At 42.7% G+C, this 13,790-nt stretch overlaps 1 protein-coding gene across 3 annotated transcripts in view; it reads right to left on the bottom strand.

Annotated features, from left to right (window-relative positions):
• The window catches only part of pard3bb (par-3 family cell polarity regulator beta b), a 180,865-nt gene that overhangs the window by 12,762 nt on the left and 154,313 nt on the right, over window positions 1–13,790 (bottom strand). For all 3 annotated transcript variants that reach the window (XM_068572961.1, XM_068572959.1, XM_068572960.1), the window contains exon 23: window positions 5,843–5,919. In XM_068572961.1, coding sequence (XP_068429062.1) covers window positions 5,843–5,919 — 77 coding nt within the window. The remainder of the gene's footprint in view (window positions 1–5,842; window positions 5,920–13,790) is intronic.

Genomic DNA, 13,790 nt, shown 5'->3' with positions numbered 1-13,790 from the left:
ATCATAACAATTTATGACGCGTTCCATTTGGCGTCAAATAATTTGACGTGAGCTACATTGTTGCACACGCTCATCATGCCGCGTTTCGTTGTTTATCGTTGCTTTGCATCTCTGCGGAAACACATTTAATTATCATTTAGCTTTTCAATAGAAGTTTGATAATTCCTGGAAAACAGAAAAAAAGCAAAGCTTGTAGCTGCACAGGAACAGCAGATGGTCATTAGGCTGCAGCCAGATGTTAACATTTCACAGCTGCAAGTATTGAAAAGTATGAAGCGCGGCCGATCTTCTTGTTCTTCAGACAGACATAAATAATAATGTAACATTCCTTGATGCATTTCCCACATTTCTGGTGATGAGTTAACTGCTGTGAAGTAATGGCAAACGCCGGCCATTAAACTAGCAAGACGTAAAATGAAGACGTTCACATTTTGGAAGTACAGAATGAGTGATCTACTGAAGGCGTTTTTTTAATACCACAATGCAAAAAGTGTGTCATTTCACAACTTGTAGCAGACCTTGCTTGACTTCACATGATCACTCAACATCAGCTCAACGCCAGCGGACCCTGAAAAAAATCTGTTAAAGCTTCGCCGGCTGGCACCTGAAAGAAAAACTTCCTCCTTCACCCCAGGGTCCAGACATATGAAAGCATATCTCTCACACACACACACATACACACACACACACACTTGTCGAGTGGGGACCCCATGGTTCTGCAACACATTACGGGCTGTAACCCAATTTTCTAAGAGTCCAAGATCAAGATCAAAGCTGTGACCAGAACCCTGTAAAGCAGCAACGGGTGAACACATCAGACACACTAGGAGCAAGAAACAAGATAGGGTCAAGACAGAAAAAGCAAGATGGAAGAGGGTCGGGGGGGCCGGGGGTCTGTCTTGGTGTCCCCTTCATGGCTAACAAACAAGCAGAGACTCGCTGAGTCCAGAGACAGAGAAAAACAACTGGACAATGGGGTGGATTGTGCCGCAGTTGTAAAGTGGTCTGGGAAACTCTCGGGCCTGGTTGGGAGGTCTTCTCGAGAGAGAGAGAGACAGAGAGAGGAGTGAGACACATTCCCATTTCATTTCCCCCCCTCGGCAGAGTGAAACAATATTCAACAATGTCCTTTTCACCTCAGGTTCAGAGAGAATGAGAAGGAGGAGAGGAGGGGCTGGAAGGGAGAACGATGCAAAGAGGAACGGCAGAGAAGCAGAATGAAATAAATGAAGCAATGCGACTTAAAGAGACACAGAGACTGAATACAACATCTGCTTTCTAATTACTAACTATCCAATTAGCATTATAATGAGGAAGTGACAGCCTTCCCAGAAACCTGAGCAGCAATTCCTATTGGCTCTTTTAATCCAATAAGAGTAATAACAAGGACAAATGGGTAAGTGTGTTCAGCTAATCCAATTGGGTCAAGGCTGCGTTTCAAACAACCGTGTGCTGTTATCAACAGAGATCCGTGGAGAACAAAATCCTGTTTTTAATCGAAGCTGACATAGTTCATCCAGTCTTATGTGCTTTGAAACTCACGTGCATGAGACGAGTGAATTAGTTTGTGATATTAGTGGGTTGTAACACATATTGTCATTTTTTTCAGGGTTATAAAATGTCTTTCTTTCTTTCTTGATTTTTTTATACAAAAATAAACTGAATTGAATTACCATGAATGTTTTTGGCTGTTTCTCTTTTCTATGTGTGTGTGTGTGTGTGTGTACACGTTTACAGCTATCTTTGTGAGAACAACATTGAGTTTGAGACCTTGAGAGTGGGGATATTTTTCAGAAAGTGAGGTCATTTTGATCCTCTCCTACGAACAAACCTTCAAAAGATCTGTTTGGGGGTTGAGGTTAGAAGAAGGTGAAGGTTGGGGGCTAGGGAATGCATTATGTCAAGGAGTGTCCTCACAAATACAGAAGTACAGGGTTGTGTGTGTGTGTGTGTGTGTGTGTGTGTGTGTGTGTGTGTGTGTGTTTGTAAGAGACAGAGAGAGCGAGAATGTGTAAATGGGGAAGTAATGGGGCACACATGGTAGGGGCGCAACCTGCTAATGTTGACCATACAAACACTCTGATAGCCATCTACTGACCTCAGAATGACCGAGTCGCACACACACACACACACACACACACACACACACAGGTGCACACATTCCCGTGCGCGTAACACGCATGTGCACATGCTAATCATTGAAGTTGTTTCCTACATGTTCATGCATCCATTAACGCCAAGAAAAGAAACATTTAACCCAAACGTTCCAGTTTGATTCCAGCCAGTAATGTTTGCTGAATGTCATACAGCTCTCGGTATTACTAAAACATTTTGGAAATGGTGGAAGAAGTCCAATGGAAATCTCTGACAAAAATGACTCTACTTCTCTCTTGATTTATTCCCTGAGTAAACATTGTACACGTGAGTTCATGGTCTCAATCACTCGTTGATGGCCTCTCTATCATTGCCTCACCCTCGTCACTGGTTTGCAAAAATGTTGCCGCTGTTCACTTTCCACGAAGACAGCTCTGAAGAAAAAAATACTTTCAAAGGATATGAGAGTAGAGAATGCTATTTTCCAAAATGTTGAGCACCAGCCATATATGTGAATGTCTGAGCAAGCGAACTGAAGAACTCTTTAGAGAAATATATTGGTCACAAATTAATATTTACCATCAGATAACTTACTAAAAAATGGTTTGCCACATTTAAAATCCTGTTTATGGACTTTGGCGAAAAAAATACTTAAGTGCCTTTGTTTTATTTTCTTGACACATTTAACCACCAAAACATTGAGTGGTTTCATAGCGCAGCGATATGTGCACGATCCCCTCGACAGACTCCTCTCTATTTCATGCAGTGACATTTGCTGACAGTTTGTTAGCTAGTGTTTGTGCTTTAGGCAGGGAAACATCATCCGCTGCTGGCTCATGTTTTAATTTTAGAGCCATCAAAGTCTCGTCTCGCACTCGCACAACGTAGCCAGCGCTCCAGTTAAGTGACTTCACGTCAGACACACGGTACCTGACTAAGCAACCCCACAGCTATTTATGGACTCTGTCGGAATAATATGAACAGGTATACAGGCAGGCAGACACTAGATACACACAGCCTCCTAGTTATTTCTGTGCCAGTGGCAAAATAATATGTTTGGATAAGGTCAAGCGCCGGGATGTGGTTTCCAAACATGATCTCTTTCTCTGAGTATGCTGAAATATCTCTTGAGTTAATTGACAGCAGGAGAAGCGTGGAGACCGAGACGCAGAGAAGAGGGGTAGACAAACAGAGACAGAAGGAGGAAGAGACGAGACCCTTTCAGACATCAAATCCCTCAGTCGGGAAACATCTTTGTGTTAATTCATGTGTTTAGTAACGGCGTTTATGCTTTCAGATCGGTGTGTTTGTGGTTTGAAATCTATACTGACTGACTTGAATATGAGTTTTTGTTATAAATGGAAGTGCAACAATTGTATAATATTAGGCACCATCCACAAAGGCATTGCTTACGTGCATCTATAAGTTAACTTCCATATAAAAGCAGTTCTCTAATAGTGCTTTTCCGCCGCTCAACTCGTTCATTACGATTTCCATGAACAAGTTGTGGATGGACCCTGGCACCTTTTTATTAATTTTTTTATTAATTTGTATTATCCTTTTGATTAAGACTTGTGAAGTAAAAACGCTCTTCTGTTCGGTTGCAGATGAAAGGATTCAGCGTCGCGTTAAAGATGATGTCATGGCAGTTTCACGTGGCTTGCACTAAATAATGAATCTCGGGTGACGCAGGAGAGTCGTCCTTCAATCGTAAATTTCCGCTGCTTTAAAAGCGTCCGACAATGTGACCGACATGAGAAAGCTGCGCTGATAGAAAATGTTTCTGTTTTTAAAAAAAAAAACGACAATTCGGACATGTTGAACATGTTTCAGATCGTTCACCCGGTTGTAATGAGGCAGATTATCAGAGGGACTTTTATGGAGCAAAGGAGTTGGGTCCTAAATGTAAAATTGGCACCGCATTTTGGGATTATAGTGCATGTCTGAAAGTGGAAACAGAGACAGGGTGTACTGTATGTGAGAGTGTGTGTGTGTGTGTCCAATTTCCCAAGGCTTTTCAGATACCACAGCCAGACCTCAAAACTATCATCACTGTTCTCGCTCCCATCTGCCAAAGTCATCACCCACACAGACGCTCTCACTCTCTCCCTCTCTCTATCGGGCACACACACAGACACGCACGCACTCACACACACACCCACACACAAGAAAGAGGTGTGAAATAGCCTACCCTCACCATTTTAACAGGGGTGGGAACCTGGCTATAAAGTTTCTAACGTTCTTAACTTCTGTCTGTCATTCCACTCCTCTCTTGCTCTCTATCTCTCTCTCACTCTCTTACACACACACACAAATATGTGCACACACACACACACACACACACACATACAAACATTTGTTGTTGGCTTGATGGTCTGCTAAAGTGTTGGTTCTTAGAAGCAAAATAAAACGAGGTGAGAAAAAGCGAGTAACAACGACGCTAATTTTAGACTATTATCACTTGAATATATTGTATGTTTTTTTTTTTAGATACACAAGAGTTTACAGTGCAGGGTTGTCAAGTATGTTAAGTGGCTTTGCGTAAGTACATTACCACAGTGCTATTCATCTTTGAAAATAATGTAAAAAAAAAAAAAAGAAGCACAGTGGAGGATAGGAGGAATTAAGAAAGTAGTGTAGAAGAAAAAGAAAAAAGAAAAAAAAAAGATTTAAAGATAGTGAAGATAATTAAAGTTTCAGGCAGTAAAAGTGGAAAGGTTGCAAATGAAAAAGGAGAAGCAGCAAGCCCCGGGAGTGAATGATGATGGTTACAGAGCAGGTATGCCTTCGTCTGTGTTTCACATTGAGAATAGCACGTTTACAGGGTCAGTAAACAGCTGTGGGTTCACACATGCTCCGAGCTCATTGGAAACATGCCGTTAGACAACCACGGGGCTTTTAATATTCATCTGATTTCATCAGAAAACACATCACGAGAAATAAAGGAAAAATAACTCTTCAAGAACTCATTAGTATACTCGGGAAGCTGTTAATGTTCTTGTGCGGGCTAATGTTAGTGATATTTCATGCTGTCCGGGGAGGGAAACAACAAAACGCAGCGGGCAAGAGGCTAACGCATGCGGCACCGAGATAGGCCAGCGGTTCAGTTCCCGGCTTGACTGTCAAGTCTGACTGCAGACGTGTCTCTTCTGTCAACGTCCTCACCTGACGTCTGGCTTTTCAGCTATCTGAATAAAGACATGGGAACAGGATGCTCTGACTGAAACATATCCTGTATGTTGATAAACTGCACGAGAAAACACTGGAAAAAGTGCCTTAAAGCTTAGAGTGAAGAAGTTCTTTCAATTTTAATTTTAGAAAAGCACAAAACAAGCCGTATAACATGAGCTACATCCTTGATGAGGTGCATATCGTGTAGTAATGTATGCAATAAATCAGGCAGTAGAGTTCTGAAGATGAAATATATTGAAATCCGCTAGCTTTCTCGTTTAAATACAACGTAAAGACAGCTGATTGTGCATGAGCCAAACTAAGTTTTGGTGGGGGAGCAGCTCTAGGAGTCAGGGATCAGTTTTCAACCCCTTTTCTGAGTGTGTGGTCCCCGGAGAGGGGATATGGTGAGTTCCTGACTGAGACTGAGGCCTCCAGAGACACCCGGAAAAGACATACCGACTACACAAATGTAATTAGCGGCTTCAAAGAGAAAAGGAAGAAAAGGAGAGGAGGGGAGTGATACCCGCAATACTTTCTGAACCTCCTCATACAAGGGAAGGAGGCGAAGCGGTACCTTGGTAAGGAGGCGTACTGACGTTCCACTTCTTCATAACGTGGAGCCAACCGGTGATCGGCCCCTCTGCCTGGCATCTGGTGGAGAAGAGAGACAACTTCTTAGTTTATGGTATATCAAAGTAAAACAGACATAATTATATACATTCATCTGCCCAAAATACCAATAAACTGCTATACGGTGGGCCTATAAGCATATGCAGTGCATACCCAAAAGCACATTTTTCTTGTCTGTGTGTTTATGAGTGGGTTTCTCTGTGTTTGTGAAGCAGGGGTAATTTAGGATTGACAAAGGCTAGTTATTAGAGATTTAGGGTTTCGCTCGTCAGAGGGTTTTTCTTTTTTTTTGGGAGGGAGGTTGGGGATTGGACAAGGCCCCCCAACCTGGATTAGGTTACTTCAAAACAGGATGGAGTTGTCACACACACACACAAACAGACGCACACACACAGACACACACACAGTTGCACACACACACACAGTCCCGTCTCATCTCCATCTTGAAAAAAAAAATAAAAATAAGGATTAAGTCAAGCTGCTGACGGTTCAATCTCTCCTACTTCCTCTTTTGCTCTTCATCTCACTGGTTCTCTCTCACCCTCACATCTCATTTTCTCTTCTTCCATATATCCCCCCCCCCCCTCTCTCTCTCTCTCACACACACACACACACACGCACACACACACACTTGCTCTCTCAGAGATTATCCTGGTCTATTCAGTAGGGAGATTCCAGCTGCCATGGCGCTGCTTAAAGAAGCCGACTAAACCCCGAACTTCAACAAGCCCCATTAACTAACACACACACATAGACACGCAGACACACACACGCATATTGTGAATAAGACTTTTTTTTTTGACATAATGTGGGGTGAGAGAGTGAGATACGATTCAGGTGACTGGAGTGCTGCAGGGACTCTGCATACACGCCATAAAAACAATACTTATATGCGGCTTTACGCAGTCCCTTCAGGGTTTGTGTAACATGGAGTCTCTAGAAAAGGCCCATCAAATCTAGTCTATCGCACCTTTGCCACTTGTTAAATGGTGCTTTTGTTGATAATGCACATCTCTATCAGACACACTTGCATAACACGTAAGTACTTGTTTAAGTACACTGCAGTACCTCTGGGAGGACATTACCGTAAGTCATCTGAGCCTTTTGCACAGTGTCCACATATAAGAGTGAACAACTGGCATTAAATCCAAAGGAAGATAACGGATGGAGGGTGAATATGTGTGTGTCTGAGGGGGTGAAGACCACAGGTGGAGGGATTTGATAGAAAACGGGGGTTTCTCTCTCCAACGCAACGTAATATTTTCAATGCAAAAGGTGCTGAGGATTAGATTTTCTTCTCTCTGTGCCTCTCCTCTTCTCCCTGCGGATACCAGGAGGCATATAAAATAGATTTGCTGGCCCCTTTCTTTCTTTTGAACACCTGTCTTTATTGCTTCTATATCTCAGGTGGAGAGACAGCAGGATATGAGGTGGGAATAGAGAGGTGGAACGAAAGAATGGAAAGGCATTAGATGGGGAAGAAAGGAGGAAAGAGAGAGAGACAGAATGAGAAGTAAATGACTTTGAATGGAGAAGAGAGATATAGCGAGGAGGAGGGATATTAGAAGGCCATCGAAGAGTAGCGAGGGAGAGAAGGAGGGATGAGAGGTGAATTATAAAACAAGGGAGTGAATGGGGTGAAGACGAGGAGGGCGGAGTGGAGAGGTGAAAGGGACACGGATGACACAATTTAAACGCGGTGTTAAAAAAAAAGGGAACGAGAAATAGCAAGAGGTGGAACGACCGCAACACCCGATGGAGATGGAGAGGGGGGAGAGATGAGTAAGGGGCTGAGGAAAAAGCAAAGAGTCATGAACTGAGAGGAGGGAGAATGAATACATGAGGTAGGGAGGGAGGAATGATGAGAGCTGAAAGGTAGTTTTGGCTCATGACATTGTTCTATTTGATCCCATGAAAAGACCAAAACTAAAACTAATGGCGCGCTAACTCGTCTCTCTTCCCTACCGTGTCCACGGCTGTCATGTGGAGCCCGCAGGCTCTTATGGAGACATTCATCTGTTGAATCAGACACTGTAGTATTTAGCAAGCACTAATCAAACAGGAGTAAATATTTGATCAATGTACATTTAGTGCACCTGAGTATTTTGGACGGCGGTATGTTGGACTTCACCTAAAATAAACTCCAGCGCGTGTTCATGGTAATGAAGGAACAATTCATCCTCGATGTGAAAAGGAGAGGTACCGCAAAATCCTTCCTTGCTGCTGCTGTCAGGCTGCACAACCAGCTGAGCCTTAATAAAACACACTTTATTCACTTTAATCACTTCAACCGGTGCAATATAAATACATATTATTCTGTAAATATAATATTGTTGTTGTGAATTCTTAATGTTTTTTTTTTTAATCAATGTTTCTATTGTTTATTCATATTACTTTATTTTCCACTGTGTCTTTTGTGTGCACTTTACCCGTCTGCTGCTGTAAATGTTCCCACTACGGGTCTAATAAAGGATCTTATCTTTTTTTTATGTGTGTTCAATTAGGTTTGGATGACAATGGAGGTCTTTGGCAACGATGAATAACATAATTTATGCTTTGGCTAAAATCAATTTAATGTGGGTTTTGATCTCTTGATGGGATTTGAGCAAACAAGAAAAATACGGACTATTGCTATAGCTTTGTCTCTATTTATGGGCTTTAGAACATTAATACAGCAGCAAATAGATATTTGATATATATATATATATATATATATATATATATATATATATATATATATATATATATATATATATATATATACGATATAGTGGAGGAGAGTTTTGAGCAGAGAAGGAAGCCTCCCTGCCTCTGTGTGTGCTGTAATCTGAGTTTCTCTGTGCTTTGTTGTAGTTGACAGGATCCTCGTGACTGTGCACGTGAGTCTCTCCCTTTAAAACCGTCGGCGTTCCCTGCAGTTATAAAAAGACCAAGTGACCTCCCACACAGAATGCTAAACGCGAGATGGCAGAGGGCAGTTCAAACGTTACGCATATTTCACTCAATGTTTTTATGTGAGCTAAAGTTAGCAGGATAGCGAGCAATCTAATCATTACATCATTCGGGTCACTTGGCAGATCAAATAAATAGTTTCTTAAGCTGTGTATGTTAGTGATGTTACAGTAGATCATCGCACTTGTCTTGTGTTGTTTATCCTGCTGTGTTCAGGCTGCTTTGCCACACAAACGGAGGAGAGGGGCGTTTGTTTTGGTGTGAGCTGCTGGATCTCTAGTGCAACTATCTATTGGGTCTGAATGTCGTGTATGGAACCTTTTGAAAGGTAGTTTTGTAACAGGTGCCCGAGTACAGATGGACCGAGAGAGTATGATGGGGTTTGTTTCGCTCTCCTGCTCAGGTGTGCATGCATTTGTGTGTTTCCATACACATGGATTATGAGCAGATTACTGCGCGATGCCACAGACTGAGTAAACACAAACACAGGAGTGGATAATGAACGTGCATGTGTGCACATGATGGCAGGAAAAATGTTGAAATTCCCACTGACACAGTGGTATGTAGTGATGGTGTCTGAACGGTAATACTCATAATTAAAAACATGATGATATATACGTAACGACAAAATTAACAATTTGTGTGAAATGTTATCTTTTTGTTCGACAGATAAACACAAGAAAATGTGTTCAAATACAACGACAAAGTGAGTTTAGCTTGTGTGTACATCTTGCACTTTGAACTTTTTTTTGTGAAAGTGGCTGACGGCAGAACATTTGACAATCCTAAAAACAACGACGCCAGAGCCAAACCCCGGTTATTTAGTGAGCAAAACAACTCGCCAGCTATGACTAAAGCTGACTATATTAGTCTGTCTGTAGCTGTGTGTGTGTGTGTGTGTGTGTGAGAGAGATGTCAGTTATTAGACTCTCAGCTTTCACACCTGTGACAGGAGTACAGTGCAGGGCAAAAACTATGACAGCTGAACTTACGAGGGAAATACTGTACACACCTTTCCCCCACCACCCACACACACACATCCACACGCACACACACACACACACACACACGCACACACACACACACCCGCATGCCCACTGGTTGAGGTAATGGTCTAGTGAAAAACCATTTCACGGCATAGTGAGCAGAGGAGAGGCAGAAGAGAAGAGAGCGCGGAAGTCGAGCAGAAGAGAGCGATACCGAAGGGAGAGGGAGCACACACACACACACACACACACACACACACACACACACACACACACACACACACACACACACACACACACACACACAGAAAGTGACACAGGCATACACACATACTTCCATATGGAAGTACACTTCGGGAAAAGACTTTTAGAGCGCAAACCACATTCTCAGTCTGCACGTCCGCCTTTGAGAGCACGCAGGTTCGTTAAAGCAGAATCGCACGTGAGCTTGTTTCCCTGTCGGCTCGCTCACATTTCTCCAGCTGTTTTGGCAGCTTCTGTGCACTTGAGATTGCAAAAGGTCGCTTGCCAAAACATTGTTTTCTGACTTGCAAGCTGCAGCAGCACAAACGCACATGTGGACACCAGGGTCGTGTCTTTCTATTAAATCCACACGAGGAAACGTCAGCTTATCTGTGAGAAGCGGTTGGTAACCATATGGACTATTGAGGACTAAATTATTGTCCTGATTATTGCCATTTCAATTATTGTGAGTGTGTGGATCCTACCATCTCCTGGTCTATTCACATACCAGTATGTTGGATTTTACTTCAACCCATTTTCTGATCAATAATACGGTCATGATTATATGTGAATAATATCAGGATCATGGCACTTGTCATAGGCCTCATGAAAACAATACAATAGTTCCAATGATCGTTTTATGTTAAAATTATTCAAATAAACTTGAAAAGAGAAAAAGAGCCTATATTTGTTTTTTTGAAAATCTCACTACAAACAGAAGCAAACACGTAGCCTCACTATACTGCAAATACTTACAAAAGGATTTGATTTTAGTCTTTTAGAGTCATGTTTTGCTTTTTAAGATGAAATAAAACACCACTTTTACTTTGAAAGTAGCAGCGAAAGAGTCTAACAGGTCTGACAATCGAGAGAACCCTGTTGCTGAAACGTAATGACACAGTTCCTCTTGTCCTGCACAGATCATCTGTTACGCTTCTGTCCTCCATCGTGTGATTTTTAATCCTGCTCTTTTGAACCTGCGTGCACACATTTAGACAGACACAAATTTTACACAAATCACACACGCGCACACTGTAAGAGGGGCTCATACCCATAGAACACACCATATCGACACACACACACACACACACACACACACACACACACTCACTCAAAGTCTGTCTCCCTCTATCTTAAAGTTGTTTCTCTCTCTCTTTCTTACACACAGACACTTTTTTCACTTGAGCTGTTTCAAGGATTTCAAAAGGATTTAGATCGACATGGAGCATTTGGTAGCTGCATACCGCCTCAAAGAGGCTACTTAGCTCAAATGTGAAGTCTCTCTCCCTTTCTCTCCAACTCTTTTTGTGCTGCTCTTCAACACTTCTTCATCGTCTCTCTCTTCCTCTTCGCCCCACCCACCCCATCCTTCTGACTGTTTCGCACCTCCCTCTCGTCCTCTCTGTGTCTTCTCCCTTCATTAACCAACTCTCCTTTAGTGAAATAAAGGGTTCCTCTGAGTGCTCTTAAATCTTCGTTCTTACTTAGGATCTCCTTTATTCCCCTCCCACACCCGTCAGACTGTTCTATTACTTCTCATAGCTTTCCCCTTTCCATGCATCCATCATTTATCCCTGAATGTACAACTCTCTCTGCTCGCTTCCTATTTATTTCCATCCTTCTTCCACTTCCCTTCTCCGATTGTCTTTCGCTACCCCCTTCCTTCCTTAAATCAATGACGACAAAGAGAAGCAGCATAATCTCTATCAGTCACTCCTGTTCCCCTCTTCCAACCCTTCCTCTCTTCTTCGGTACAACTGATGGAGAGGGTGATGGTGCCCTCTTTTACACTCCCCACCTTCCAAACAAGGTCTTTTGCTCTCAGTCCATCTGTCTCACTCCCAATGTCCTTTTCTCCTTCTGTAAATCAATAGAAAAAGATTTTGCTTCCTTTCAGTCATCTCTCAATTGTGTCCCACGCACACGCACACACACACACACACACACACACACACACACACCCTGCCTTCGACCCGTGAAGAAATCGATGAATAAGGGAAGGCTGGTCCTAATCCGTATCAGTCATATCGTTCTGCTCAGCCAGCACTTTTGTCCGACTCAATTAAAACACAGCTCTGAAGAGGCTGCGATTTCTGTGTCTGTGTGTGTGTGCGTGTGCGGTGTGTGTGTGGTATCGGCTGTCTATGATATACTTAATGGCCAAAGCGTGAGCGTGCTAGTGTGTGTAGCCAGACACAGTTGTAGACGGGTGTGTTTTAGAGGAGGGCCACCCGAGGACGCTCTTCAGTGACAGCAAACGACAACGAGTCATCATTCTCGTGGTGCATGTACTCTTTGACGTCATTTAAAAGATGGTTTGGGCATTTTAAAATAGGCCTCGAGGACATGAAAGGGGTCTCAGGTGGGATCAAAATGAAAACAATGCCGTGCATGGTCGCACACGAAAGCAGTAGACACGGTGAAGCGCGATAGTTCACCTTCTCCCGCAGTGCACTGCTCCTTAACCACGCAGACTTCCATCTGTTCTCTCTCGGGTGATGCCCTCCATCACAACATCCAAGGCTTCAAATAGTCTTCCCAATATAACTCCATCCATTCATTAAATACTATATACCATCCCTCGGTCCATCCGTCCATCCATTCATCGGAGAGAAAGCAGTAATTGCAGTTGCTGGTGAAAAGCCATCCATTTCCACAGGCTAATTACTACAGCCTCTTAACAGAGTAGCACTAAAGGAAAGAGAGTAGACAAGCACACTCATAATTCACTCATTATTCACATTCACACACAAGTTCACCTCTGCACACACGCACACACAGCTTTCTAATGAGGCCTTTCCATAGTTCATCAGTCTTCTAACAAAGTCAACTACATCCTGTTCAACACAGCTTCGTAGGGCTCCCAATCTCCAAACTACGACGCTCTACGTACCGCTCTAGCGCCCGTCTCGGATGTTTCAGGGCCGGAACGAATCAATTTTACCAACTTGTAACATGCAATTATGTCTTTTCAATTCAACTTTTATGTCCTCAGGACATTTAGGTGCAACCAAACCACCAACTCAACTCAACCAAGTTGTTTCCTGTGAAGACGGACGTTTATTTTTAAAGGCTGTATGCTTGTAAAGAGCAGAATTTGACACGTGTTGGTGCATAGTGGAGAGCATGAGGTATAAAAACCATTTGGTAGATGTACATAACAAAATTGTAGCTTATCTTTTATTTTATCTATTAAACAAGAGACCGAATATATTATTTAACCTTGTTTGTAGGCCTGAATTTTGGACTTTGGACAGATGTAGGCTGTCTGTTGCCCCAGTTTCTAGTCTTTCTGCTAAGCTAAGCTAACTGTGGGCTGTTGGTTGTAGTTTTACAAGCAACACACAGTGGGACTGGTGTCAATTTCCTCATCCAACACTAAAAGCAAAAATACAGTATATCTTAGAGTAGGCTAAGTCTTAACAGAACACTTTGTCCGTTCAGTTTGAATAATACTGCTTGGGCTTTTCTTCTTTTCGCTTCAGAACACAATATGTTGGATTGTTATTCACCGCATGTAGCGTGGTGATACATCTCTGAGCGAATCAAAACGTGTCTAGGTGGGTGGTGCTTCTGTGTGTGTGTTTACAAAACACAGTCAAAGCTTGTGGGCTGGGGGAGTGAAGTTTCAAAGGCAGAACTCCCCGCACCTGGCAAAGTAACCGCTGAGTCACTGCTATTGATCAGCCGCCCTGTGAAACCTCCGCAGAC

The sequence above is a fragment of the Clinocottus analis genome, unplaced genomic scaffold, assembly GCF_023055335.1.
Source record: "Clinocottus analis isolate CAN_PGR_092001 unplaced genomic scaffold, fCliAna1.0.p SCAF_12, whole genome shotgun sequence".
In the NCBI taxonomy this organism is placed as follows: Eukaryota; Metazoa; Chordata; class Actinopteri; order Perciformes; family Cottidae; genus Clinocottus; species Clinocottus analis.
This window is presented reverse-complemented; position numbering and strand designations above follow the sequence as displayed.